The 27,897-nt window shown below is 47.2% G+C and overlaps 11 protein-coding genes across 11 annotated transcripts; 4 read left to right on the top strand and 7 right to left on the bottom strand.

Moving 5' to 3' along the window:
- Positions 1 to 202: 202 nt before the first annotated feature.
- Positions 203 to 1,222, bottom strand: N7447_001913 (NAD(P)-dependent alcohol dehydrogenase; the record flags this gene model as incomplete). The annotated part of the gene is made up of 1 exon (XM_057226189.1): positions 203 to 1,222. The coding sequence occupies one exon, from the start codon at positions 1,220 to 1,222 to the stop codon at positions 203 to 205; it is 1,020 nt and encodes a 339-aa protein (XP_057090205.1).
- Positions 1,223 to 1,405: 183 nt separating this feature from the next.
- Positions 1,406 to 2,727, bottom strand: N7447_001912 (putative zinc metallopeptidase; the record flags this gene model as incomplete). The annotated part of the gene is made up of 2 exons (XM_057226188.1): positions 1,406 to 2,664; positions 2,715 to 2,727. 2 exons carry the CDS (start codon positions 2,725 to 2,727, stop codon positions 1,406 to 1,408), a joined length of 1,272 nt encoding a protein of 423 aa, XP_057090204.1.
- A 2,901-nt stretch (positions 2,728 to 5,628) lies between these two features.
- N7447_001911 (uncharacterized protein) lies at positions 5,629 to 7,266 on the bottom strand (the record flags this gene model as incomplete). The annotated part of the gene is made up of 6 exons (XM_057226187.1): positions 5,629 to 5,873; positions 5,935 to 6,001; positions 6,069 to 6,549; positions 6,623 to 6,910; positions 6,965 to 7,076; positions 7,134 to 7,266. 6 exons carry the CDS (start codon positions 7,264 to 7,266, stop codon positions 5,629 to 5,631), a joined length of 1,326 nt encoding a protein of 441 aa, XP_057090203.1.
- Positions 7,267 to 7,401: 135 nt separating this feature from the next.
- On the bottom strand, positions 7,402 to 7,894 carry N7447_001910 (uncharacterized protein; the record flags this gene model as incomplete). The annotated part of the gene is made up of 2 exons (XM_057226186.1): positions 7,402 to 7,435; positions 7,473 to 7,894. The coding sequence occupies 2 exons, from the start codon at positions 7,892 to 7,894 to the stop codon at positions 7,402 to 7,404; spliced, it is 456 nt and encodes a 151-aa protein (XP_057090202.1).
- Positions 7,895 to 13,171: 5,277 nt separating this feature from the next.
- N7447_001909 (uncharacterized protein) lies at positions 13,172 to 13,828 on the top strand (the record flags this gene model as incomplete). The annotated part of the gene is made up of 1 exon (XM_057226185.1): positions 13,172 to 13,828. One exon carries the CDS (start codon positions 13,172 to 13,174, stop codon positions 13,826 to 13,828), a length of 657 nt encoding a protein of 218 aa, XP_057090201.1.
- A 1,215-nt stretch (positions 13,829 to 15,043) lies between these two features.
- N7447_001908 (Oxoglutarate/iron-dependent dioxygenase) lies at positions 15,044 to 16,272 on the bottom strand (the record flags this gene model as incomplete). The annotated part of the gene is made up of 3 exons (XM_057226184.1): positions 15,044 to 15,351; positions 15,405 to 15,834; positions 15,886 to 16,272. 3 exons carry the CDS (start codon positions 16,270 to 16,272, stop codon positions 15,044 to 15,046), a joined length of 1,125 nt encoding a protein of 374 aa, XP_057090200.1.
- A 1,185-nt stretch (positions 16,273 to 17,457) lies between these two features.
- Positions 17,458 to 19,012, top strand: N7447_001907 (Major facilitator superfamily domain general substrate transporter; the record flags this gene model as incomplete). The annotated part of the gene is made up of 3 exons (XM_057226183.1): positions 17,458 to 18,432; positions 18,490 to 18,581; positions 18,643 to 19,012. 3 exons carry the CDS (start codon positions 17,458 to 17,460, stop codon positions 19,010 to 19,012), a joined length of 1,437 nt encoding a protein of 478 aa, XP_057090199.1.
- A 569-nt stretch (positions 19,013 to 19,581) lies between these two features.
- Positions 19,582 to 21,266, top strand: N7447_001906 (uncharacterized protein; the record flags this gene model as incomplete). Its single annotated transcript, XM_057226182.1, has 2 exons — positions 19,582 to 19,753; positions 19,822 to 21,266. 2 exons carry the CDS (start codon positions 19,582 to 19,584, stop codon positions 21,264 to 21,266), a joined length of 1,617 nt encoding a protein of 538 aa, XP_057090198.1.
- A 709-nt stretch (positions 21,267 to 21,975) lies between these two features.
- N7447_001905 (CAZyme family GH114) lies at positions 21,976 to 23,940 on the bottom strand (the record flags this gene model as incomplete). The annotated part of the gene is made up of 1 exon (XM_057226181.1): positions 21,976 to 23,940. The coding sequence occupies one exon, from the start codon at positions 23,938 to 23,940 to the stop codon at positions 21,976 to 21,978; it is 1,965 nt and encodes a 654-aa protein (XP_057090197.1).
- A 1,613-nt stretch (positions 23,941 to 25,553) lies between these two features.
- On the top strand, positions 25,554 to 25,818 carry N7447_001904 (uncharacterized protein; the record flags this gene model as incomplete). The annotated part of the gene is made up of 2 exons (XM_057226180.1): positions 25,554 to 25,568; positions 25,648 to 25,818. The coding sequence occupies 2 exons, from the start codon at positions 25,554 to 25,556 to the stop codon at positions 25,816 to 25,818; spliced, it is 186 nt and encodes a 61-aa protein (XP_057090196.1).
- A 517-nt stretch (positions 25,819 to 26,335) lies between these two features.
- N7447_001903 (NADP-dependent oxidoreductase) lies at positions 26,336 to 27,358 on the bottom strand (the record flags this gene model as incomplete). Its single annotated transcript, XM_057226179.1, has 1 exon — positions 26,336 to 27,358. One exon carries the CDS (start codon positions 27,356 to 27,358, stop codon positions 26,336 to 26,338), a length of 1,023 nt encoding a protein of 340 aa, XP_057090195.1.
- Positions 27,359 to 27,897: the final 539 nt, after the last annotated feature.

Raw genomic sequence — 27,897 nt, 5'->3', positions numbered from 1 at the left:
AAGAAAAGGGAAAGGGGAGAAGATCAGTGCCACAACCCACTTCATAATACTCACAAAGTCAGATGTATCGTCAAGTTTACGTCGAAAGTTACTATGCCTTTCTCAGATGTGATCGTTTCCCGATTCGGCGCGGAGAGGTACAGTGTGCGCAAACATAAGAAAAGACCACATCAACTGGGGAATAATTGTATTTGATCTCAACTCATGGCTTAGCTACATGCACAATAATCTTTCCCCTAGCACGACCAGAGCGAAGCTTCTCAAATGCCTGAACAGCATTCTCAAACTCGTAGGCAGTATCCAGCTGAATTTTGACAGCCCCCTTCTGCACCCATTCCCCGATTCTCACAAGATCCTCACGGGTATTCTTGAAGAAGAAGATAACATACTTCCTCTTTCCGCCGCCCAAGAAAGAAGGCCAAATCAACCTATCGACAAAGGTCCCCATGGCCGACGCACCGACCTGCACAAAAGCCTTCCCAGCTGCCAAGAAGTGATGCGACTCGCGATACATCGGCGCAGGGTATCCAATATGATCAACAATATGATCAAAGACAACCCCACGATTGCGAAGCGTAGCAACCAAGTCTTCCTCAACCGAGTAATCAATAACCTCATCAGCGCCGAGCCCACGACAAAACTCCACATTTTTCGTCGAACAAGTAGTCGTAACATGACATCCCATTTCCTTAGCAATTTGAATCGCGAAAATTCCACATCCCCCAGAGCCACCGTTAATAAACACCTTATCTCCATCATTAACGTACCCAGCCAGCGACTGGTACGCCGTCTGTCCCGCAATACCGATAGCCGCTGCATGATCAACCTCCACGCCCTCTGGCACGGGCGCAAGCAGACTCGCAGATGCCACTAGGTACTCGCCCAAAGAACCGAATTGACCGGGCTTGCTGAGACATCCGTAGACGAGCTGGCCTGGTGAAAACTCAGTCGCGGCGTCGCCGGTGACAACCACGCGTCCGCAGAAGTCCATTCCCGGTGAGGCGGGTGTGCCGATCACTAGTTTGCGTGCTACTAGACCCATTTCTGGGACTTTGAAGTCGGCTGGGTTGAGGGAGGCTGAGAGGACCTGGACTAGGACATTGTTGCCGTGGACGGCTGGTGGTGCGCGTGCCGATGCGGCGAAACTGAGGTTCTTTTCTAGGCCATTGGTTGTGCTGGAGTAGAGCCAGGCTTTCATTTCTGTGGGTTGGGCAGATGCCATTTTGTGTGGTATGTTGTTTGTTGTGATGCTGTTGAATAATGGTGTTGTCACTTTTTTGGAACGCGATTGATGACCTCACCCAGACCATCCCTTGGCCTTCCAAGATCACTTTTATATCTCAGCAGAGAAATTATCTTCGAATATCTGTATTTATTTATGCAAGTTGACTAATAATATCTAGACTCATTTTTTCTTCAAGAAAGTCAAAGCCCCGAGTGCCATGGCATCCACACCCGTACACAATGTGGGCTGGATAGCCGGCGCATAGAACGGTGAATGGTTACTAGGAAGTTCATCAACAGTGCCCTTAGCAACAGCATCATCCCAAGTCTCGGGATCGGTTCCACCAAACATCCACATAACATAAGGCGCACCCACAGCAGTCGCCAGCAAGGTGAAGTCTTCACTAGCAGTCGGGGGCTCCATATCAACAAGTCGATCACCAAAGTACGGCTGGAAAGTCTCACGAAGAGCATCAACAGTCTTTCCATCGTTAATCGTCGATGGCGTCGAATAAGTAAGCTTAATCTCAGGCTTCTTCTCAACCCCAGCAGCCAGACACTCCCCTTCAACAATGCGATGAATAGAAGCACACACGCGCTTCCGCACCTCCTCATCATATGTCCTCACATTCAGTTGCAAATCCAGATACGCGGGGATTGTATTCGGCGACTGTCCAGAGTGAATACTACCACAGGTAACGACAGCCAACTTGCCCGGCGTGACCTCTCGCGAGACAATAGTCTGCAATCGCATAACGATCGCTGCGCCAAGCACAATCGGATCGATAGTCGTATGTGGCGCAGACCCATGACCTCCACGCCCAAACACGCGCACTTCAAAGGCATCGGCCGCTGTGAGAAGCGGGCCAGCGCGGAGATTGACCGTCCCCGCGCGCATGCGCATTACATGCTGGGCGAGCACTAGGTCCGGCTTAGGGATCTTGTCGTATAGCCCGTCATCCAACATTGCCTGTGCGCCATCGAGGTGTTCCTCGGCGGGCTGGAAGATGCAGATTAATGTTCCGGACCAGTTATCACGCGCGGATTGCAGGAGCGTCGCGGCGGCCATTAGCGTGGCGACGTGGGAGTCGTGTCCGCAGGCGTGCATTACGGGCTTGTGGGCTCCCGTTTCGTCTTTAACGTGGCGGGTGCTTGCGTATGGTAGGCCTGTTTGTTCTTCAACGGGTAAGGCGTCCATATCCGCCCGTATGAGAATTGTTGGGCCTGTTCCGTTGCGGAGGATTCCTGCTACGCCATGGCCGCCGATTTTGGTGTGGACTTCGAAGCCGGTGGCTTTGAGGTGATCGGATGCTATTTTGGCTGTTTGTTCTTCTTGGCCTGATAGTTCGGGATTGGTGTGTAGGTGGCGATAGACATCTTCGAATGGCTTTAGATCTGGTCGGTGACGATTGATGATCTCGGCCAGGTCATCGCTGTTGTCTGTATAGATGAGTATACATGCTCAATGGAAGGAGTGTAGGTAGTCGTACCTCGTAATTGCATGTTGGAAGTAATTCAGAAAAGTAAATATCGAGTCATCCCTTCATTCACTCAGGGTTTATATACCCGACCATATCTCCGAACAAATCGGGGGACAATAATCTCCGTCATTGCCTTGCCTCTTCCGGTCGACAAACCCACCTCGTCGGCAAATCCTCGAATCATTCCAAGAGGTTCCCCGCAAGTGTAACTCTGCTCGCCAATTGCCGGTCAATTCCGGGTTTCTGGATTAAGCCCTGAGTATTCTCTGATAATTGGTCTTGACCCTATATCGGGCATCAAATTGCAAAAATGCTAAAATGGATAGTTATGGGCTATTCTACATGTCTCAAACAATATTACCACAGGCTTAAATAGCCACCTCCCCTGATCGACTTCAACAGCCCAGCCGGGCTAGCTCAATCGGTAGAGCGTAAGACTCTTAATCTTAAGGCTGCGGGTTCGACCCCCGCGTTCGGCTATTCCTAAAAAACCAAACCTGAGATTTCTTTTTTGTTCTTTTTATTTTTTTGTCTGGCATGGGATTTATGGATTTAGGCGAGAAGGGTCAATGGATGTATGAGATGGCTGTATCATGGTTTGGCCATAGATCTTATATAAAACTCAATTTGCAAAGAACTTTCCATATTACATTTGGCAACAATCTACGAAAATAGATGAAGACAATCAAGTAGGCACAGCCAAAAAAAAAAGTTTAAAAATTGTCGAGATATATATATTTTAGTCAAGTTGGTTATACTGCGCTGGAGGGAGATACACCAACCAACCTACCATAAACATAAATAAAAGTATAATTAACGTTAAGATAGAAATAGTTATAGATAAAGAACTAGATAAAGCAAATTTAGAATTAAAATATATTTTATTAACTACTTTATTTTTTTGTGTAATAAGAGCAGGTATTCTTAAATCTTTTAAGCTACTAAAATAAGTATAAGAATGTCCATCAAAGAACATAGTTTTTACTATAAATAAGTAATATTACCTCGAAACTCCGGTTACAAACAGCTTCAACTAACCCTATTCCAATAATAACCACACAGTGGTATAGCCCTGTAGATAGCAGATATGATAACTACTCGACTTGTTCCGTGTCATCGATGTGGAAGTACGTCGTGTCGACTGCATATGCATTTTGCAGGGTGACACCATGCATAGTCCTTCCTATAGTATACTTCCTGCGGATCTATCGAAAAAAGCTCAGTTGATTTTTAATTATTCAGATATTATGTTGCATATGCATCGGATAATCCCTTGCTCTCGAGACCTTTCCGTTTCCGTTTTGGTGCTCATCTCTTGCCGCTTTTTGATCACTGGGCACGTCCGCCCGCGTACCTGATTAGCTAGTTAGGTAATTACGGGCCACTACATAACGTATTTCACAAGCCAGCTGCGCACACAAGCGAGCTGCGCAGCCCAAAACACATAGTAAATACGATATATTCTGCGTTTATATCTCAACAACGATGTTTTTATTTTAGCTCCTTATTTGTCAATAGCCATCGATAAGACTCATTAGCTTCATATATTAATTTCGAAGAGAATAGAAGGCTATGTTATCATGATTTCGAAAATTACCGAAAACTACGTTGCGAAAAACTAAATATATATACCGGAATCATAATATTATAAAATTTCCTTAACCTCTAACAAATGGCTAGATATCATATAAAAAAAGCATTAGGCTACAAAGAAAATTTATATAAACAACCGTTGTTGAAATATCAAGTTGTAATTTATCGCTTTTACTATGTGTTTTGGGCTGCGCAGCTCGCTTGTGTGCGCAGCTGGCTTGTGAAATACGTTAATCAAAGTAACCACCCGTCTCCAGGGCTGGTGGGCACTCACTGATCATCATCTGAGCGCCTTGATTTACTCAGTGAGTGCTCACTGAATGTGAGAGTGAGAGACCCGAGTAAGCCACATTATCTGAGGGTTCTACAAGGACATAGCCTAAAACTAGTATTCTTTTACACGTAGTGTATATACCGCTGCAGCTACAATCGGAGTTCCGATTGTTACTATGATCTTTTAGCTGACCTCGCGATGGCGTACCACGCACGGTCGTCGACGGGTGTATCGGGGATGGCGTAGGTCGCTCCCATCGTCAAGAGACCCCGGAGGGTCCCAACTAGCGAGGTCGTATATGCATAATTGGAATGTGCTAACACGCCCAAAGCTACTAGAGGCATAGAAGAGCCGGACACTCTTGCACGTTGGTAAGAACAACAGTTAGCAAGATGTGGGCGTATTGCTTTATAAACCGTCTTCCAGGCCGAAAAGCATGCTCTATAAGGCAGAGAACGAAGGAATTGAAGAGTATTGAGGCGGAAGATGCAGGCCTACTAGTCTACTAGTATGATTAGCTTGCGCTGTCACTGAAAGATATCCTTCGATCAGTATATGACTTCGATGAATGTGGCTTTCCCTCTGGCGAGGGGATCAAGGACCGTGGTTGGTTCAAAAGAACATATTGCCCCGCTAAAACCTCAAGACCAGCCAATTAGGAGGTCCATCAGTACGGGCCGTTCCGAGGTACTGGACTACGGATTACGAAAAATGTCCTGGTCTATCTACTATGGATTTGCTTGACTCCCTAAACACATTCAGTAGCCGCACTACTATCTGTTCTACCCAGTGAGGTAATTCTACCACGTCGGTGTGTGACCACCAGCGCTAAATTATTACAGATTGTAAGGCGATGTTAGTACGATTTGCGTAAATGTGAATTTAAAGTACGGTGATCTGTGTGAAATAGAAATACAGTGAATCTTGTTCGATCTTGCTACTCATAGGGCGATAATTTTCTCTCGCAAACTTCTCCCATCCACAATATGAACATAATCATACTCCCATTATAGTATGCCTTTGGTGTTATCTAATGTCACACCAACACACTCGCACCTAGTATCCATAGTACGGGTTGACAACCGAGTCCTCAGTCTTCTCGGTGCAACACTGACCGTTGATATTGGTGCCGGTCGAATCATACAGGCAGTTATCTGCTCCAAAGTAGACGTCGCCATAGGCGCGGGGCCAGGAGGCTTGCAGCTTACAGCCAGGAACAACTTTGTAGCCTGTCTTGTTGTCTCCATCAAACTGGGCGTAGATGGTGGCGACGCTGTCACCGGTAGCTTGATCTGCAATGTCTATTTTCTTGTCAGATATTGATGCGCACACAAGGAGATCTTGAGAATTCTGGAAGCATACTGGTAGACTTGGTCTTGGACTTGCATAGGGTCTCACCATCCACATTGATGCATCCGTTGTTGACGTGCTTTATGATTTCATGTTAGCAAACAGGAATCCTCGAGCCAGGTGATTTGATTTCGTCGGACACGTACCACATCAGTTCCATCAGCGTTGTATCCTTCCGGTGCTTCGCAGGGCCAGTATTTTCCGTTTCTCCTGCCCTTCTTGATAATATCAGCTATTTCCTGGATACCCTCGCAGATTGGCAGGTTGAAGAATCCTGGGGTACGGATTCCATTCTGGAAGACCAAATCACCCTCTGTGCCTGCTCCATCAATAATCTTTGACAGAGCGGGCATTTCATAGCCGTTCTTGTTGCCATTCAGCTGGTATGCCTGGTAAGAGCTTTGGACTATATCCTCCAGAATGACACCACCCCAGGCCACGCCATTAAGGGTTTCGTGGTTTCCACCGGGGAGGGTATCGAAAACTTTCAGGTCAGCAGAGGGGTTGATGTTCACGACATAGAAAGCATCGTTGTTGAAGCAGACGTATCCGCCGACCTGAGTGCTCGTATCCATGAGAAGGCGAATAGACCAATTAAGTGAGGTTGAACAGCCTCCGGCCTTCCGCCTGTTAATGAAAGGTAACTGGTTAGTAACTTCTTTTTACTATTTATGAGATGATGTAAGGGTGTTATTCTTACAGGATCCGGGGATAGAGGTTGCCAGGGCCTTGCGCCCAAGCCGCCGGGATTAATTGTCCATAAAGGGTCTTTTGCGCCTGAGCAGTCATTCCAGTCAAGTCCACTTTGGACGAAAGTAGAAGCATTGAGCCGCTGGAAGTTAGAGTTTGAAGAGACGAAATTGAAGTATCATCATTCGCTCCATCAAAGAGCGAGGAGACATATCCGCTCTCCATACCAGTCCAGGCGGTGAAATATGTGCCAAGAGCGGAGGAAATGTCATTCTGGGTGCCCAATGCATCTTTGGAGCTGTTAGTTGGTTAGCAATGAGTTCAAGGGTAAACCTGGGAAGATATAACTGACGATGTGAGTGAATCTTTACCAATCGCAGTGGCAAAAGAAATGAGCGCAGCGTTGGTTACGTCTTTGCTCACGGTGAAATATTTCGATGTAGCCATAGTGAGACTCTTGAAGGCTATAATTGGGATACTACATTAGCACCGAACAGGTTGTGGCCGGAACATACGCTTACCAATATTCCATGCAAAGGAGCTGCCAACGGTAGCGGCCAAGATAATGGCATCGATAATGAACTTGACGATTACAGATTTGTCTTTGAGCTGAGGAGCAAAGGTGCTCGAAAAGGCACCAATATCATTCTGCATTATATTAACGGCATCGTTAAGAGCGTTGTAGGTTTGTTGATGAAGCTAGCAGGAGGTATGCTTAGTTAGTTGAATGCCCATCAAACCCAGGAAAATGATGATTTACCTGGTGAATCGTGGAGAAAGAATTCATAATCAGGTATCTGCATGCCCATGTAAGCTTTGAACTCTGTAAATTTATTGTAAAAAGAATCTGGTCTACTTACCCGGCAGGATACTGGGCCTGATTACAGGTCAGCACCGTGGAGCAAGCAGTGTTACCGATATCTCTACAGTTCCAGTTGTCAGGACCAGAAAAGTAGTTGCTAATGAACTCAGGAAAGCCCAAGCCAGTGGAAGCACCAGAAGTAGCCCAGGCATCCAGGGCGGATTTCAAGGCATCATCGCCGTTGGCTGCATTCCAACGAGCAATGGGATCCAGTGTCGCATCGGTGATGTTGCTAGTACACTGGGCATCTTTCCAAGCCCCTGTGGCCTGATCTGCCAATGCAAGCAGGTTATTTATCCTAAAGACAGGAGTTGAAGAGGGAGCAGAAGGGGTAGCAGAAGCCCGGGTAGAATGGGGGACAGCAGTTACGCTGGCTGCGTAGAGGAGCGAAATGGACGCCCCGAGAAAGGTATAACGCATCTTGAATTTAACAGGAGCCGGTTAAGTGAATGTGAACACTAGAATGATACGAGGGCATTTGATCCTTTTATACATTAGAGCCCTATATATTTGTCTCCCCTTTCGACAAAAATAGACCAAACGTCCTAGTTGATGAAGGCGAATTCTATTGCCCAGGTGACAATTGCTAATTTGAAAGATCATCCCAAAGAAGATGGCTTTTATCCCAAGGTGTGTTCTTCCTAAACAGGAAGTTGGTAGCAATTCGCGTTTAATATCCTTAGGGCTTGCTATAGTACGAGTGTGCGGGATCCTCCAATCAGTTGGCCCTGATTTTCCACGTGGCATCCACTACGGGGCATCCCCATCGATGCCTCATTAATACCTGAATTGTCCCGAGCTCATTACAGAAGTCTTATTAAACAAAGCACATGTACCCTCTTAGCCTTGGCTCGTTCTGCTCAGGTTGCCAGCGCATAAATTCGTATCATACAAGCTTCATTTTACCTCGACTAGTATAAACCAGCCACCTTAAAATATGGTGATACTTAAACTTGGATTGTATAAAAAGCTTCAACTTCATTAGGCCTAATAGGCTTACAATACAACGATCATATGGTCAGCTGTTGCAGGCGAAAACCAACCATATCGATAAGCTTGACTTCCTCGAAGCATACCCCTTCGCACTAATTGAAACTTCTAAATCAGAGACTATTAAAGATAGATTGGGAGCAGCTGTTGTAGTACCTTTTTTACCTAATCTAGTGATTTCAAACCTGATATTCGTCTTCGAACCTCAACCCCCCGAGCAGAGAAAGCGATTGGGACCCAAAAACGCCCTCGAACCACGTACAATTACACATACAATTACAAAAGCGAGCCTTGTCAATCATCAGGGACCCCTCCGAGTCCCCTAAATTTCGCAAACAATCAGGGGTTAAAAGCCGGTTAAATCACTATGCAATTTGCTGCTTTATTGGAGAAAAGTAAGCGAGCTGTGCGTTTCAAATGAGAAGCAGAAGCAAAAACGGACCCAGTACCGGAGGCAGATACCCGCTCAATCCAAGAAGCTTCTTAGCTAATTGTTGACCCGGTGGAAGCAATTGTAGCATCTCCCCCTCGGCACAGAAGGCCTTCGCCACCTTTACAGACCCGGACGAGAGCTTTACCCACTTGTGGTTCATGTAAAAATCAGGGTCATAGGAGAGAGGCATGTCCAGATAGATGATCAATTTAATTCAATTAATTTAATGGTGTTTTAGTGGAGATAAATATAGTTGAATTCAATGGTTGATCTAGGTGGACTACTCGGTGTGGACCGGTAGTGAAATACGTTGGTTAAATCCTGGCCATATTCAGGCCATACTCAGGCATTAAGGTATAAACCAGCGCTAACTAACTTAACTAACTAACTAGGCCGTTGTGGACCTTTGGGTTTCGCTTCCTTCCCGTACTTTAACAGCACCATGGCCCCCAAAAGGAACATACACAAATGTAAGGTACTGAGCAAATTGTGCTCCACAATAATAGCACGATGTTCCTACAGATATGCTAATTCGGTGTCAGATGTTGCTGCAGGATTATTATGTCTCAACTTTGTGGAAATTGGGGAACTGCATGACCGAAGCTGAGTTGTGGGTGACAGCATACTTTAAGTAATAGATGCTAAGTTTTATGTACCTTTCTGACCGCGTCCAGCTCTTGCATCTATATATTTTCAAACTGAGTCATGTTGTCTCAGAGACTGATGGATTCTATGAAGTATGAGGTACCAGGCCTCTCAATGAAAATTGTCAATTTGCTAGCTTTTGACTGTTACGCCAAGGATCGTGACATTCACCCATTAACCTCACTTTCTCTCCTTGACTTGTTTGGCATAAGCATTCCCAATGCGTACATGATCCCAAGTACCACAGTCCGACCACCGGGCCACCCGAAAACTAATTCGCTGATCCCTGTTTCTGCCTCATAGAGTGTAACCCCAAACGCCGGCAACGTCGCAATTTACTCACCATAATTCTAAGGGCTTTGCTAGAACTCTTCTTAGCTCATCCAATACATGTGAGTCTTCGAAGGATCCGAACCAATGTACAGCACCCCCTGAATAGCTCGTAGACACAGGCTTGAACTTCGCCCAGAATTACTCCTTTCGTATGTTTTGAGCGACAACAATAGCACGAAAGATGACAAGACCGCCATCACTGAGGTGCGAGACGACGCAGTTCATGTGGCTATTTGTTTGAACCTCCCCTAAGACCGAGCTCGTGACCGAGCTCCCTTATGCCTTCGCGTCGAAAGTGGATGAAAGCCAGGCACAATTCAGCCTAAATACTGAAAAATCAGGCACCTAGCCTCCCCCTCCCCCCCCTTTGCACCTTGGCTTAGTTAGAGCTTCTCGCCTTTGGTAGAATGATCATGACATACCAAAGGGGGGTAGAAGACATGATGGGACCGTTGTACTCATGACTCATTAATGTCCAGATTAGCATTCATAATCAGGTATACTCCGTACAGCTATAGTTTACACGGTAGATAATATCCCCTTTCCCAGCTGCAATCCGATTGGCAATCAACTACATCCAATTTTTAACCAAGGCTACCACGATAGATAAAAGAGGGAAAGCGTAGGCAAAGAAAGCCCGGAAGATCCAACATGTCGATAACTTCGAATACTGGTTATTATGAACCAAGGCAGACAGACGACCAGACTGAAGGGTAACAAACCTTAGAACAGGCCATTAGACTGTCGCAATCAGCCTGGGTGGCAAATCCCATCGGTATGTTTCACTCTCAATCCGGCATTGTAGTCCTTTGTAGGCTGCCATGCTGGGCTGGTATACTTGGAGTAACCCTGTACTTCCCTCCCTGGATCTCCCGGGGTAGAGAGTGACCATAACTCGATTAGGCGAATTAGAATCGGAAACTATATGCAAGTATGTTTAGGATCACGATATAAAACCGGTGTGATAGTGTAGACACTACATGTAATGCCTAGCTGAACAATATATATTATCAAGGAGCCCGGGTGTTTTTATTGCAGGATCCGCAACATGAAGCCCATGATGACGAATTATACGATCTATGGCATGGTTACTTCCCGGAAAGGCCAATTTGATACCTACACAATGATCCATGTCCAGCTGAAGGACAAACCTTGTCACGCCCTTATCTGCACAGGGCGTTTTCTGCCTTGCGCTCGGGCCATTTTAAGCCACAAATGGTTGCCAGGATAATATCTTGCTAGTCATACTCGGTGCTTTTCATGCTGGTTGAATGCTTGTAATTACGTGTAATTTGTTCATGCGAGGATATCATGCAAAACATACTGAGTACATGTAATTCCAGCTGATGTGTGCTCATCTGGCTGAAGCATCGGCCCGACCCACTAGTGGAGACCAATGGCCACATTAGCCAGTCAGACTCGAGTATAGGCAGGGAGGCTCAAGAAGAATTTTTCTGCAACCAAAAAAAAGAAATCTCAGGTTTGGTTTTTAGGAATAGCCGAACGCGGGGGTCGAACCCGCAGCCTTAAGATTAAGAGTCTTACGCTCTACCGATTGAGCTAGCCCGGCTGGGCTGTTGAAAGAGGTTGCAATGATACAATTGATATTGGCACTGCGGTAGGGTTAGCATAGGCCGCCGACCATTATGGTAACAGGGCGTGAATGCACCGAAGGGTATATCTTGATACGAGATATATCATGATCCATGAATAAACAATCCACCGGCGTGTGATGAAACGAGTGTACGATAAAAAAAAACAATCTGGCTTTTCTGAGGTTGTCATGCGCAACCGTAGGCTCAGACCCCTTGAATGAACAATGTGGCTTCCTGGCGTATGAGAGGGTAGGGAAATGATGTTTTGAAGAAACCGTAGCCTGGCCTGCGCGCCAAGCGACGTAAATGAAAAGAGACAGAAAATGACAGAAAGAATCGAAGACAAGGTCGTGATCGAATAGGGACCCTTGGCTTGAGCGCCGGCGGCGCAGCAACGAACAAGAAATTGCGAGCAAGCAGTTTCCAAGGAAGAAGACATCTGTCATCAGTGGCTGGTGCATCGAATCATGGATCAAGGATAGCGCAATTGAGGCTGAGGCCGAGCGGTTATATCACATTGGGATTAGGGGGGGAAACCACTGGATGAGAGCTCATAGTATACCTTGTGGCTTGTGGCTAATTAGGGGCAGTTGAAGCCGGTGAGAATCGTCAAACGTGGGGTCCAAAACATACAATCCAAGGTCGCACATTATTTTTAGATAGTCTGAAACACTTCAGTATTTCCAAATATGGAATACGAGAACAGTACTCGAAGTCCCAGCGAGGTGGTTTAGGGGGTTGTAGTGTTGTCTCGGTAGACGCTCATCGCAATGCGGCGGTTGCGAAAGCCTGTGAGCGCGGGGAATGGGTGGACGTGAACCCTTCGATCAAACACCCCCGTTTGAATGCACTAGCTCCGATTGAATCTCGAGGGTTCTATTTCTGATTGTCAAGTCAAAAGGGTTGCAAATGACGCGAACCCTGAGGCCGGTTCTCAGGGGGGACTAGGGGGGCACGGGACCCTTGTATCCTTGTCACAGCGCAGGAACACGAGAAGAATAAGCCACACGACATTGGAAAGGTGTATGGCATGCGTAATAAAACCACCAAATAAGATAGTTGATGTCATGGGAATAAGGTGAAAATAATAATGCCTTGGAAATGGAGTCGGGGCATCGAAAGGGAGATAGTGGGAATTGAAGTGCATGGTGAAAGTTGACCGCGAATTAGGAGAGTTCGGCCAATCAGGTTGACGACAAGCCAGAATACGGCGGTATTGGAAGCCAAAGGCACAGCCTCACCAGCCACAGTCAATAGAGATAGAGCGGTACAAGAATAGCACTTGCATTTCCCCTATGTTTAGTGTGAGGCGCTAAGTACTGTGGAGGTATTGCAGATCCCTAAGGCTCCAGCAGACACCATACGCTCCAGGCTACAGGGCACGATCTATAACCTGCATAACATCTATATAATAGCCTCCCCCCACCTATTTCCACTAGAATATCTGCTTCGACCTAAACACATTTGACACTGCGCATTCCATTCCATATCCATATTCATTGTCACACTTAGGTTTCACACCCGATCATCTACATACGGTGATCATCTACCATCTTCGCGTGACACCCCCATAAATCAGACACGCTGTCGCCCTACCGCTCAACCTCGTATACCGTCGACCCTTCGACTTTAACTACCAAGGAGAGATCTTCTCGTCCTAGCCTGACACGACGTCTACTTGGACTACGCCGTACCAACACAATGCCTGCCCCCATCGAGATAACAGACCCGCTCATCGTCGTGCGTGATCTCCACGACGACGAGAAGCTGGTGGTCAACGACTTTGAGCGTCACGCCAGCCACTGCGACTCCTGCTCACACGCTGTCCAGACATACAAGGATGGCAATGCACTCTGCGAGTCGGGAAACAAGTACGCCCGCGCTCTCCACAAGTACCTCTACAGCCAAAACGGAAAGCACTACTCTACTGTGGACCTCGAGAGCGGCAAGTCGACGCGGGTGAAGCTGCCTCGGGATGCTTTCCCTACCCGTGAGCTCCTGACAGCTCTCGAGCAAGGTATGCGCATCCGCGAGAAGGCCGTCGTCATCCAGCAGCCCATCCAACCCGTTCAGCACTCTAAGTCCCGGAGCTACGATCAGACCTACCACGTCCCAGCTCGCCAGGTCAGCGGCAAGCAGGTTCGCCCTCGCTCCATGTCCCCCGAGGCCTACCAGGTCATCGAGAGATCCCCGCGCCTTTCTCGCTCCCCGACTTCAATCATGTACCGCTCGCCTGGTGGCTCTCCCGCCCGCCCATCCTCCAGCCGTGGGTCCTTGTACAGCGTCGACCGACTGGAGCGTGTGGAGCGCAACTCTGAGACTCGCCGGTACGTTGAGCGTTCCCCCAAGCACCATTGAGCGCACACCTCACAACGTACCTGGCAACGGATTTCGACTCTGGTTTCTCTGATTACGATCAACCCCCCCCAACCCCCAACCCCCCAACCCCAACCGCTTTGAAGAAGCTTCAATTCAATCGTGATGGTCATTACTTGTCCACACATTTGGACCGCGAGACGGTCTTTGCCTGTAATGTGGAACTACCACATTATGGGCATACCCCTTACCCCAGTCTTTGATGATCTGGATTGATAGGGCCTGCCTGGATGCGCCCTCAGAAATTCACTTTTCTGTTTTCCAGATTTGATTCTCTGACCCGAGTGCACTTCGGGGTCCTGGATTTGCGGGATTTCCCATCCTCGGACCCCGACTTGATTCTGACTCGATTGTTTTTGATTGTTCGAAATTATCTGCAGGCTCGGCCTGGCCCCATCACTGGTGTGCTCCCAGAAGGAACATGCAGATGTGGAGACATTGGCCAATAACAGATGCGGAAATTCGACGATGTTCATGCATGTTTTTGTGTTCAGTTTTACTGCATGCTTTATTGGCTCTTGTTACTGTGACTCATTTTTTTATTGTGGAGAAGCTTGTCTACTCTGATGCTTTTTCCTTATTTTTTTTTTTGCCAATTTTCCTTTGTCTTTGATATGATTGAAATGCGCCCTTTTGGGACAAGGCTGTCAGCCTCACACTCTTTAGTTCCCACTCTCGGGATTAGTTACTTTGCACGTGTTACGATTGAAATATTAAATGTCTCACTGGAAAAACCAATTGTCCTTCAAAAACCAAGTAGGGAATGGCCAAATCCCATGTACTGAACGTCGTGGTATTTGGTAGTTGCTCGGCGGTGGGCTACCCCACGTCAAGTTTCGGCGATCATACCAACACCTTGAGTTCCCACTTTCACTATTTCCACTATTTTTGAGGTTCTTACAAGTTTATACATGACTCACTGCGGGGTTGTGGCTGAGGCAAATGATCTGCCTCAGGCTGCAGTTTTTATCCTATGCTTATATCACCTGTACAAATTCTCCATGCCACGTGAGTTTCTTTGAATATGACGTCGCAGATGATATCAAGAATGTGATGCCTATGCGAGGGAGGAACTAACAAAAACCAGAGTCACCGGCTACACTTTTGGGTTGTTTGTCGACTCCTGATACTATCACTACCTCATGATCAGAAAGAGGCACAGAAATAGAATTTGTTGAGCGAAACACTGTCAATCTATCACTGATAATAGTTTGGCACTTTAAGTCCTTTGAACTCAAATGAAGTGTTCTCCCGACGATTAATCACAGTCTTATGATGAACATCCCGAACCCGAGCTCGCACATACTCAGTCCCCGTGGGAGCAGGCTTGCTTGGACTTTTATCTTCTTCAGTTAGAAGACCAAGACGGCCAAGCAAAGGCGAGGGCACAGTTCTCATCACGGTATGATCACCTGGTCTACAGAAATAGAGCAACCCAAGACGGGAAATATTGATTTGATCCCTCGGAGGTGTGACAACACGATGGATGGTCGATTTGAGGAAGCCTATCATCTTTAATTAGCGAAACACTATCGCGACAACTGATGTGAGTACTTGCCATTGGTAAGGAATGATAGCGTGTCCGCAATATTGCACGTAATCCCACCTTCAACAGACTTAACATATTTCCATTCCCCGTCTGGCGCGCGGATCTGCAAACCAGCAACATGCTGCGAGAAGAGCAAGGTCAAGCTACCAAAGTCCGTGTGACCGCCCTTGGTGTACGCCTGCGCTTTATCCCATTCCTCCTGCGTGCGAGTGTTGTAGATCATGTATCGCAAGTGGTCATCGGAACGCTTGTCATAGGCGTGGGCTTGAACCAGGTGGTCTTCTGGCAATTCCAGAATAATTGCCATCAAGACAAACAGTTTGCGGATAACCTTGTCGAAAAGATCTCGATGGAAGCCGGAAATTTCATCGTAGTTCTGACGGACGATCCTGTGTTTGGGAACATCATCCCATGCAGGAATGGCCTTGGGAATATTCAGCTGCACCAGTTAGCTATATTCAGTCCGTTACGGATATAAGTAAGTTCATACCATTTCTATATTGTCTTTCACACCCGTTTCTCCAATCCATCTTGAGTTTTCACGGTAGCCGAAATACTCACCCTCGGCAAAATTGCATTCGAAGCTTCGCTTTTCTTCAAGATTCTCCTTGAAAAATGCATTTCCGATACTGAATTGGCGCAGAATACGCTCGTCGTCGATTCCATGTCCGACCACTACCCAAAACCCGACTCGTGTCACAGCATCGTATAATTGTTTCGCGAGTTCTTCTTTTCCGCCAGGTTTGTCGAAACGAGAAAGATCGATCTCAACTAGGGGTGCCCAATCAAGCTTCTCACTAGTAGGCGCAGGTCGGCTCCATGACTTGATGGTGATATTTTCGAATGGGGTTTGTTCTTCTATAGCGGAAGGGGCCATATTTGGTTTAGGGCAGCTAGCGACGACGATAAACTAGGAAGGTATTCTAGGCGAGAAGATTGGACTTATATGCCCAAATCCAAACAAACCTCCGATCGGGACCTACAATGTATTCGTGTGAATGGTGAATACTCTGTGCCATACACTTGCTATCAGATGCGGGGTTTATGGTATCATGCTCACCAAGATGGCGTTATATGCAACATCACTAGTTAAACCAAGGTGAACTAAGTTTGGGCTCAATAGAATAGCTTTAGCAATCTGAATTGCGCATCCCGCTTGAATACATAGAACGGGGCCTGAGAGACTGAGTGAGATGCCCGTCGTCTAACCCCCGTTATTTTGACCTATATATTGGTAGCATGGCGGAAGTAGATATTGTAATAGATAGTGCATGTCCACGACCATACATGGAAAATTCATTTTCAGAAATTAAGCCTCTTCATGCTTTCTTTCTACTACCTACCTACCTATGTCGTATAAAACCAAAAAGGGGGAGAATATATCTTTAAAAGGACATCTAAACAGAAAATCGGAGAAGACCACTAAGGAGACATCCCAGCCAACTGTTCTTGTAATAGTGAACAAATATACCCCTATTTAAAGCCTCCGTAAGCCTGAATTTACCAAATACACAGAAAAATCCTCTGTACAATATAAACCTTTCCCCGCCTTTTTCTCCTACCTAGATATAAAACCAGCTTCAACACCAAGAATTCACATGTATACATTAAATATACCGCCTTCGCGAAAATTTAAATAGGAATCAGGTTTCTAAGGCGATACAATAGACTACCTCGAGACATATTATAATTTATAGGGTTATCTCGTATGTAAAATCACATGTCCATGGAGTATTATCTCTGGGTATAGCATTCATTGATTCCCTATAATCATGACATTTTAGACTATGCATACCGCAATCTGAAGGAAGAATGAGCAACAAAGGTTCAATTAAACAAGTTTGTAGATGTTTCCGGAATAGCCACATTTGGGGTTGATATGTCGTGATTCAAACCATCATGGCACCTTGCCCTAACATCCCGTGTCGCCAAGAATGGAGGGGTTCAAGTAACACTTAAGAATAGAGGTGTTACATGAATAACAAGTTGATCTTGCTTATCCGATGAGGCCAAATTACTCAACAATTCATCCTGCATCGAAGGGAGTTCAGAAATCGACCATATGTCGTTGGATAAGCGCGACGAACTGGAAGTAATCACTTCCAGTATACCTCCAACTCCGCCCAATGAGATCAACGGCAAGGATTTGGAGAATGAATATAATGCCAAACTCGAAAAGAAAGTGATGCGAAAGATAGATTTCTGGCTTGTTGGGTTTTACTCGATCGTATATATCTTCCGTGTCATTGATTCCAACAACTACTCCAATGCTGCAATCATCAACCTAGAAGCCGGCACCGGAATCAAGAAGGAACTTAATTTCAACTCCTCGCAATGGGCCTGGACGCAGTCAATATTCTCCTACAGCTACCTCATTTTCGAGCCCACTAACACCATCCTTCTCAAACGCGTCACGCCCTCGAGATGGATGTTTGTCTTGATCTTGTCCTGGGGTATCTGTGCCTGTGCTGCTGGTGCTGCACAGGACTTTCCAGGAATGATGTGTGTGCGGTTTACAATTGGAATGGCCGAAGCCGGGTTCTATCCTTCTGTGCTCTACCACATGGCATTCTGGTACAAGCCATCTGAGCTGCGCTGGAGAATTGCTCTTTTCTACTCTCTTGGTCAGGTATCTGGTGCATTGAGTGGGTTGCTGGCATATGCCATCAGCTTTATGGATGGAGCCGGTGGGCTATCAGGCTGGCGATGGCTATTTGTGATAGAAGGCCTCCCGGCAGTCTTGTTGTCTGTGGTAGCGTTATTCGGTCTACCAGACTATCCCGAGAACGCCCGCATGTTGACCGAAGAGGAGAGGACTTTCCTCAAGGGTCGTCTATCCTCTACAGCACCCTCTGGGAAAGACAAAAGCTGGAGCTGGGGGGACATAAAAGCGCTCCTCTCAAGTCCAACCTTGTATACATTTACGGTCTACTGGATCGGGCATGGCATTGGCGGATTTGGAGTAAATTACGCCTTGCCCACTGTTATCTACGAGCTTGGTTTTACTTCGACGGCTTTGTCACAGCTGATGAATATTGTAAGTTATGCTCAGTCTAAATCACAAGAAATCGCTAACCGGGCTCGTAATCAATAGCCTCCCTACGTCGCATGCTTTTTTTTTCCTGAATACTCTCGGGTATTTACTGCACAAAGGCTGGATCAGACCATGGACCACTGCTGTCGCGAGTAAGAGCCAATCTTCCACGTTGTGTGTGGACTTCCCACTAATAGCAAAAACAGTCGAAAGCACGATAATCATCTGCTATATCATCCTGATTACAGTTCCAAACTCGATTGTCAAATACCTCGCGTTGGTTGTAGCCACCGCTTGTGCCGGATCTGCGTACCCTGTCATCTGGCCAGAACGTATTCGTGCACTCGAAGGCACAGTCGCGGTGGGGATTGGTATTGGGCTTACGAATGCCATGGCTCAGTTTAGCGGCATTGCTGGGCCTCATATATACAGTACGGTGTTTGGACCGACGTATCGAGTATCATACATTATTTGTCTCTGCTTCTTGTGTGCGGCTATCTCGGGAATTCTGGCTTCGTGGTGGCTGATCTGGAGGAAGGATCGGAAGAATGAATTGAACACTGGGCTTGAGGAAGATGCCTGATGATTTGTGTTGTGGTGCCTCAGACATTGACCCCTCAGATAGATCGGGAGCTCGCTCCTTGCTCCCAATACAACTCTCTCCCTCCTCTCTTCTGGGCCTCCGTAGCAGTCCCAACAATTCGGGAGACAAAACCCTTCTATGCTGAGCACTCAGCATTTCCCATTCGACTTTTCAGCTCAAAAGCGCAGCTCTCATCTAGGAAAATGTCCTACCAACTCATCGAAATATTAAACGCTTTTACGTCCCAACTCTCAGACTATAGTCTTAACGTAGCAAAATTTTGTGACGGTGGAGAATGTGCGTTGACATATATGAGCCTTGAATAGTATCCCCAGGAGCATAGCTAAAGCAAATAACCCGTGACCACTTGATCCCAACTATCTCAACTACCTGCTGTCTAGCAAACAAGCTGCCCCCAGCTCTACCTTTAAACACATTCCTCCTCCAACCTTCTCGACCTTTCCATGTCACATCTGTCACACAACCCCTTGATCGTTCGTCTCAGAGCAAGTTGCATATTGAACGCGTGATAATCTCACTCGCTTGGCCCTCCATCCACTCCGACAGCCATGCTTCATGCTGGTCCCATGAATTTCCAGGCCCTCATCCTGTGTGGCCCTGGAAGTTCACTTAACACATTCACATCCAGACCCGAGGAGTATCCAAAGTGCCTCATGCAAGTCGCAAACAGACCCATGGTATTCTATACCATTGACTTTTGCAGACGATCAGGTGTCACGGGTAAGTCTGAATAATCTCGCTGCCACTCTATCTCTCCGGTTGAACCATATCGACTAATTATACCCCAGATATTACATTGATCACCCCCCCACTCTCCTACACTCCACTTCGGGCCGCCTTGGACCAAAACCCGTACCTTACATCATTCTACTCGCCCTCGGTCTCGGTTATCGCACCAAAAGACCTTGAGATAACAATGGGAACCGCCGAGCTGCTCCGCCTCCCCGAAGTTCAAAGATGTATCCGCACTAATTTTCTGCTTCTTCCTTGCGACCTCATCTGTGAAATCCCGGGAGAGTCAATTCTCGAGGCGTGGATGGCCACCCAGTGTGTTGTCAGCGATAGAAACGATTCTAGAGAGGTTCGCTATCCATCCCCTGCAGCCAAATCCCACGTCGATCGTCAGCTCGGAGCTCGATCTGGTGGTCTAGCTGTGTACTACCAGACCGACAACCGAGAGGAAAGCATCCAAGAAGAAGCAACTGATTTCGTAGCCATCGCACCGCTCCAGCATGATGAAGCACCCATCGTGACAGCCCCCAAGGGACCACTAGTCCCACGGTTTAACCTATCCAAACTCGTCATGTCAATGCCGATGGATACAATGAAGGAGAAAATAAAACAAGATAACGGCCTGCTCATTCGGCGTTCTCTCGTCCAGAATTGTCCACGCGTCAGGATGCTCACTACCTTCCGCGACGCCCATGTTTACGTCTTCCCCTACTGGATCAAAGATCTACTCCGCTACCAAAGTAGACTGGAATCCGTTAGCGAGGATCTGGTAGGCACATGGGCCAAGTCAGGATGGCAAAGAGGTCTCGGCGAAAAGCTAGGGCTGACCATGAACTTCGACAAAGACACCACCGAGCAGGAATATTCCAGTCCCAAAAGTAGTCCTACTGGCGCATTCGTCGACAAACCAATCGATCTCCGAGAAATGAGCACTACCAGAACTCGCTTGTGCGCAAAAGTGCAGCTAGATGGGGTTTTCCAATCCGCTGCTACTGAGCTGCCACAAATCCTAGCATATGTCCACCGAGGCTCAGCCCCGTTCATCCGACGAGTCGATAACACAGGCGTTCTTCTTTCAACCTCCCTTTTGCTAGCAAAACTGCCATCCATTGAGGAAGTGGGCCGCAAGGCAGCGTCACCTCTCGCACATGCTCATAAAGTTGCCTACCCCGAGGGCGTGGCTTCGCCCAGCAATGTTACAAAGAAAGATTGTCTGCTCGGTGAGAATGTGATTGTTGAGTCGGCTGCCGTTATCAAGGAGAGTGTGATCGGTGCAAACTGCCAGATTGGTATCTCCGCGCGCATCATTCGTTGTGTTTTGATGGAGGGCGTCGTCATTGAGTCCAGGGCTCAATTGACCGGGTGCGTGATTGGTCGGCGAGCTCAGATTGGTCACGAATCTGTGCTGAAGGGGTGTGAGGTCCAGGATGCTAATGTAATCCCAAAGGAAACAAATGCTAGGGATGAGAAGTTCATGGTTTCCGAGACTTTGTGTGTCTAAAAGGGTGGTATGATGGATGGCCGACCGGTTATCTATTTCATGTCAACTGGTGTGTCTGTTAACGAGAAGAAATTTTAGTTGAGAAAACAACAGAAAAATAAAAAGGACTTCATGATCAAAACATGTGTCTTCCCGAATTGTGGGTTTACCTTTTATAAGATAACTTAAGTACATAACAACAAGAGGTATTTCAATCAACGTCCGCTGGCTTTGCACAGTATAGAACAACACTACCAAAATTATATTTCGTTTCAAGCCTTTGTACGAATCAACTCGCCCTAATTGCCAAGACAATAGTTTTTCCTACACTGTAATATATCTCGTGTACCTTTCTACGCTCTCCGAACTGTACCGGATAGCGACGGTCATTCCCTAACCCTTCTAGTCAACTAGCGTATAAGCTGATTTGTTACCATAGGAGCCTCACCAATACAACACGGGCAAGTATACGCAAGCATGTTAAAGTGCCGAATATCTGGATACAGAACTATGGAATACAGAGGAATTATATACAATATGACAATCTGCATGTAAAACACATGTAAAATCAAGGGGAATTGGATCATGGGGGTCAGCATTGACTCGCGTGGTAACCTGCATATGGGGCCAGTTGACAATGTGATATTGAAAGATAGGTGCTGTAATATATCTGGCATACATAACGGGATCCTGCATCTGGACAGGACCAATGCCGCAAGGTATTAATTGTCTAACAATATTCAACCCAGGTATCGAGGTTCATGTTCTTGATGACAGTCGAAAACTTGTTGGTGTTGGCTGCATTGCAGGCCGATGTCTTCAGCTTGGAGGAGAGAATGCCTCTGGTGCGGCGAACCTTGTAGCAACCGTGTCCACATAGGTGTTTTTCCTTGGTGTCATCGGCATTGATGTCAGCACAAGTGTCAGTGCTAGTGCCGGTTGAACAACTGACGCTGCTAGAATTGGTGGTATCTGCATCTGTGCTAGCTGTAGGGACAGTTTCAGTTGCCGTAGCCTCGCTACCAATGGGTGTCTTGATAGCGGGACTTGAAGTATCATCAGAGACTTTGAGGTCAAGATACTCAATTGGGGCAGCGAGGCTGGCTGAAGTATTGTCAGAGCCTGAAGTGGTGCCAGTGGTACCCTCTTTCGGGTCAACGTATTCAAGGGGCCCAGCCTGGTTAAGAGTGGTATCATCGGAGCCCTCAGGCGCAATGCTATCACCAGCAGTGCCGCTGCTGCCGGTGGGGGCCTCGGTGGTTGCACCAGTAGTACCCTCTTTCGGGTCAACGTATTCAAGGGGCCCAGCCTGGTTAAGAGTGGTATCGTCGGAGCCCTCAGGCGCAATGCTATCACCAGCAGTGCCGCTGCTGCCAGTGGGGGCCTCGGTGGTTGCACCAGTAGTACCCTCCTTGGGGTCAACGCTGCTGCTGGTGGTAGTACCCTCCTTGGGGTCAGCCTCGCCGCTGCCGGTGATATTATCGGAGCCCTCAGGCGCAACACTATCACCAGTCGTGCCGCCGTTGCCAGTGGGGGCCTCGGTGGTTGCGCCAGTAGTATCCTCTTTGGGGCTGACGTCGCCGCTGCCGGTGGTAGTACCATCCTTGGGGTCAACGCCGTTGCCAGTGGGGGCCTCGGTGGTTGCGCCAGTAGTATCCTCCTTGGGGCTGACATCGCCGCTGCCGGTGGTAGTACCATCCTTGGGGTCAACGCTGCTACCGGTGGGGGCCTCAGTGGTTGCGCCAGTAGCACCATCCTTCGGGTCAATGTATTCAAGGGGGCCAGCCTGGTTAAGGGTGGCGTCATCGGAGCCCTCCGGTGCAGTACTGTCAGCAACGGTACCCCCGCTACCGGTGGGAGCCTCGCTAGTTAGGCCAGTAGTATCATCATAGTCCCGAGTCGCAAGAGACTCCCCGGAATATTCAATATGGAAAACAGGCTTATTGACTTCGGTGAATGCAGCATAGACTTCACACTCATTATACTCCGCACACTGCTCATTGATCGACCACTGCATTATATCAATAACGGAGCCGATTATATCACCTCCATTCTTCAACCCGATAGCCATGCCACGGGAATGCGACTCCTTCGCTAGGAAAGTCAAAAAATCAATTGAGTCCGCTTCAGTCAACCCAAGGCCATTCTCATTTCCATATGCATCGATATTGTCCGGGTCAACACCGTCGCAACCTTTATCCTTTGCAATATCTAGCCGCAAGCTCATAATCGCGCGGACCTTGTCTGACGTGATATCGAGCCATCGCTCGCCTGGCCATTCATCGAGGTTGCTGCCAAAGTCTTCGGGATCGAACTTGTTAATATCGGGGCGCCAGTCCTCGTACGTGCCGGCCGAGAAGTAGCAAATAACCTTGTGGCCATTGTCCTTGAGAGTGGTGATTGTTTCAGCGGTGTTCTCGAAGAGGTCGATGTCCCAGATGTCGGCATCGACGGTGGTGTCTTCGATGGGGTCCACAAGTTGGATTTGCCATTTGACTCCCGCTTCTGGTTGCCAGATATCGGTATCGTCAGTACTAGTGGTGTCGCGCTTGGACATCTTCTGGTTGTGTCCAGATCCGGATTCTCCTCGGAGGTTCATCCCAATGGCAAGGAAAAAGAGACCCAGGACGCAGGATACCAGGAGGTTTCTCTTTGTTAGGACATGCCGGCCCGAAGGCTGGGAAGAGTTCATCATTTTGGGTGAAATTGTTTCGAGTTGGAAGGAACGTGAGAAATGAATGTATTTGTAGAAAGGAATGTATTTGTAGGAAAGAATGGATAGACAACTTGACTCCAGCAAGTGTCTGAAAAATGAGAGACTGAAGAATTGTGAAGGCAGAATAGGGGACTTCATGGGTGTCCGGGGCTTATAGTCTGAAATATGCCGCTGAGATGTTGGGACATACCCTGCATCAAGCCGTTTCAGGTTTCCACATACTGAACCATATGAGGAGTAATAAGCTGACCGAGCCACTAGTGGGGGACTTTAAACGAAGCCAAGCATAATGAGCCCCCTGTGCTAGTAAAAGTGATAGCTTCGACCAAATGGGAGGAGAGTCAGTCCGGAAGAGTATGGGACAATGAAACCATTGCCAAGAAACGCCTCGCGGTAGATGTCTCTCGTTCATTTGTGGACATTTTGCTTAGACTCTTGCCAATCCGACTTAATTGATCCAGCCTCAGACGCACTTATTTAGCATCAGTATGATTGGAGGGTTGGGTTCGTACATGTTTAATTAGACACTTGAGATCTATGAGATTTATAAAGCGTGTCAGCCTGATCCTCAATTTCCTTCCCAGAAAATGAACTTGAGAATAGAGAATCGAATATAATTATTTCTAGGAGATCGTACTTCGTACTGCGTAGAAATACCTGAGCACAATAGCGTCACGCCTCAATAAAGTTGGGCCAATTATATACATTCATCCCTCAGCCACATGGCTTCTGGCTCTTTTAAATATCCCCGGTGGTTCTTGGCACATTTGCTAAGGGCGCGTACCTCAGGTCTCACCGGATTTCTCCATTCTATGTTCATTTCTAAAGATCTGTAAAGATCTGTGTGTAGATAATTCTAGAAGTAGTCGAATTATGTGTAGAGTTGAACAATGGTATACAAATCTTCATTCTCGAGCATATCCATACATCCGTTCGTATCCGTCTATTTATTTCGTGCCAGACCAATTTAACGTGCATCCTACCCCTGCAACTAGACTATTGGCCATCATACACCTCTGGAGGTTATAACCATACCCCGTACTTCCTCTCAAACGGCCCATGTACCATCTCCCTCATTGTACCACTCTCACCCAGGTACACCTATACCCATCTTCCCAATTTCTGCACCAAGAGCCCAACAGCATCCTCAAACGTCGCAGGCATTTGCACTTACCAAATATTAAACCCATCCAAATCGGTCACTCAGACCCCTTCCAAAAGTCCACAACGGTGCTCACAGACCCAGCAGGAACAGGCCTAGCTAAACCAATCGATTTATGCTTCCCGATATTCCTTGGCCATTCAGGCACATCGGGACTCTGATAGGAGAGTGTATTAATGATGGGGCGAACACGGGCGCTAGCATGGACATTTGACGGCGTAATAAGCCTAGATTAGTCCGGCTAAGACCGATACCGCTTCCACCGGAAAATAACGCCTGACCTATTTCTTCGCTGTATTTTAGCTTGGCTGTGGCATGATATGGTTCTCTATTGGTATGCCATAGGCAGAGGACCAACCTGTTTTGAAAGTTGGCTTCTTCCATATGCCTATTTGCTTTTGTCAAGTATCTACACGCTTCGACATCGAGTATGTGTACCTCACAAGTACGTTGCGAGAATAATACACTGACAAGTAACTAATGCGTATATTTCTATCATGAAATATCTTCTCAATCTTTTACAGAATATCATAGCCGTCCTGTGGTGGCGGATGTCTGCGGTTCCATGTTGTCGCTCAAATCGTCCCCACATTCTCTTCCTCTTCTGTTTCGCCTTCATTGTCGTCTTCAGTGTCGTCTTCCGTTCATCTGCTCCCCTGGAACCACTACGAATCATTTGTCTTTTAGCTCCTTAAAGCGTCAATTTTCCTGGCCATCCTCCAACTTATGCAATGATTCTTTGATTACATGTAAGCGTGCGGTGAGTCCCAGTTCGGCCCACAGCCCCATATGATCCCCTTCTGACACCACGAAGAATAATCCGGCAGCCCAATATTCCGATGACTGCGGTTCTGTGTCGGAGGTAAACAAAGGGTTTTCATACATGGAGTTGTTCCTTTGCGTACATGCTCACGCCAGTGGGAGTAGGAACGTACGTCTCGAATGTCTTTTCTGCCTCAAACATACCCCGGCCAAATGCCTCCCGGTAGAAGCGTAGACCAGGAGTCGTACCCTGTATCCAGTGCACCGGATTTATCCGGGGCTTTCCTATTTAATCTGTCGCCTGTCGCCTCGGACTTCTGCGTTACAAACGCGTCGGACCAATCTGAAACCTCTCCTCCCGGTCAGGCTGACTACCATTACACAAAAAACAGTAAAGTCCCATGAAAAGAAAATCAAGATAATGTGACAGCAAAAATTCATATTGCTTCACTACACTCTCATAACAATCTTTCCGTGGCCAGATGCTTTTATGCTGGCTTTCTCATAGGCCTCCCGCGCCTGCGTCAGTTCGTACGTCTCCACCACAAATGATTTCAAATAGCCCGCCTCTGCTAAGTTCGCTAAGTCTCCGAGAGCTCGACTGTCGCTGCTGACGATGAAAAACAACGCCTTGACGTTTTCTTTCCCATCACAAAATCCACGTTGTCTATGAATGTTGACAAAATCGAAGCTAGATGAGTCAACTGATATGAGCACACCACTTTTGGAAACCATTTTCCAGCAGTTAGCGAGGATCTCGCCTCCAACGGTGTCAATTATGACATCAAAAGCTTCAGATTGCAGATGTGTATATTCGACGGTGTCATGGGCGCCAAGAGACTTGAGAAAAGACTCGTTCCGCGCATTTGAGCTTGTGGCGGCAACGACGTACAATCCAGCCGCGGCAGCTAGCTGGACAAGGTATATTCCAACCCCACCAGAAGCTCCGGTGACAAGTATTTTCTGACCATTTGCAAGATGCCTTTCGTCGCCATTAGGTTGGACTGGGAGGGGGATCCCACCATGCTTGAATAAAGCCTGGTATGCTGTCAAGGCGCTGAGAGGCAAAGAAGCAGCCTGCTCCCAGTTCAAGTTCTTAGGCTTTTGTGCAATTTCCTCTTCCTTGACAACAGTATAATCAGCCCAGGCCGATCCTCGATCTGCATGTGTCATTCCGAAGATCTCATCTCCAGACTTGAATATGGACTGAACGTCGCCAGGATTTTTATAGGTTTCCTCCACAATCCCGGATAAGTCGTGGCCTGGAATGGCGTACTCAGTCGCATATGTTTCTGGCCATGTCAACTCATCACGAATAACGGTGGTTGCCTTGACTCTGACTAGTAGTTCCCCTTGACATTTTGGTTTAGGTTGAGGAATTTGGTCAAGGTGAAGCGAGGAGGAAGGGGCTGGATTGGCAGGAGAATAAGGCAAAGAAGATACGGAAGCTGGGTGGACCCGAATAGCGCGCATAATTTATGAAGGAACCAGTATAGACAAAGCTACAGAGAAGGAAATATGTAAAGAAGTGCCAAAGAGAGTTCCCTAGCGACTGGATTTATATGTCTGTTTTAATGGGGATCCCCGCCTATTCGTCATTTTCATCCAATAGCAAGACACGAGAAAGCTTTGTAATGTCTAGGTATAGCCCATACAACCTCCAGTCTTTTTTATTGATTATCTGTCGGATTTCATAGTCCAGAACTTAGCTTCCTCAATGACTCAATGCATATTTTCACATTGCATGCATTTCGATGTCCATTCCGACTCCAAATAGAAAGGATTGTAGTTAAACAGAAGACATGATTTATGAAAATCACAGTGTGTTTATAGCCTGTTTTTGAGCCTTGAATTTGAACAAATGTAATATTTAAATATATGAAGTTACAATAATATAGGGACCTGCGGAATCGACACCGAAAATGACAGCCTCTGGCGCCAGAAACGGCCACCTTTCCCGTAACTTTAGATAGTCGCTTGAACCCCGATTCCGCACTCAGTACTGGTCATCC

The sequence above is a fragment of the Penicillium robsamsonii genome (genome assembly GCF_028829455.1).
Source record: "Penicillium robsamsonii strain IBT 29466 chromosome Unknown utg000001l_segment0_segment0, whole genome shotgun sequence".
NCBI classification, from domain to species: Eukaryota; Fungi; Ascomycota; class Eurotiomycetes; order Eurotiales; family Aspergillaceae; genus Penicillium; species Penicillium robsamsonii.
The sequence above is the reverse complement of the archived record's forward strand: the minus strand, read 5'-3'. Positions and strand labels throughout refer to the sequence as shown.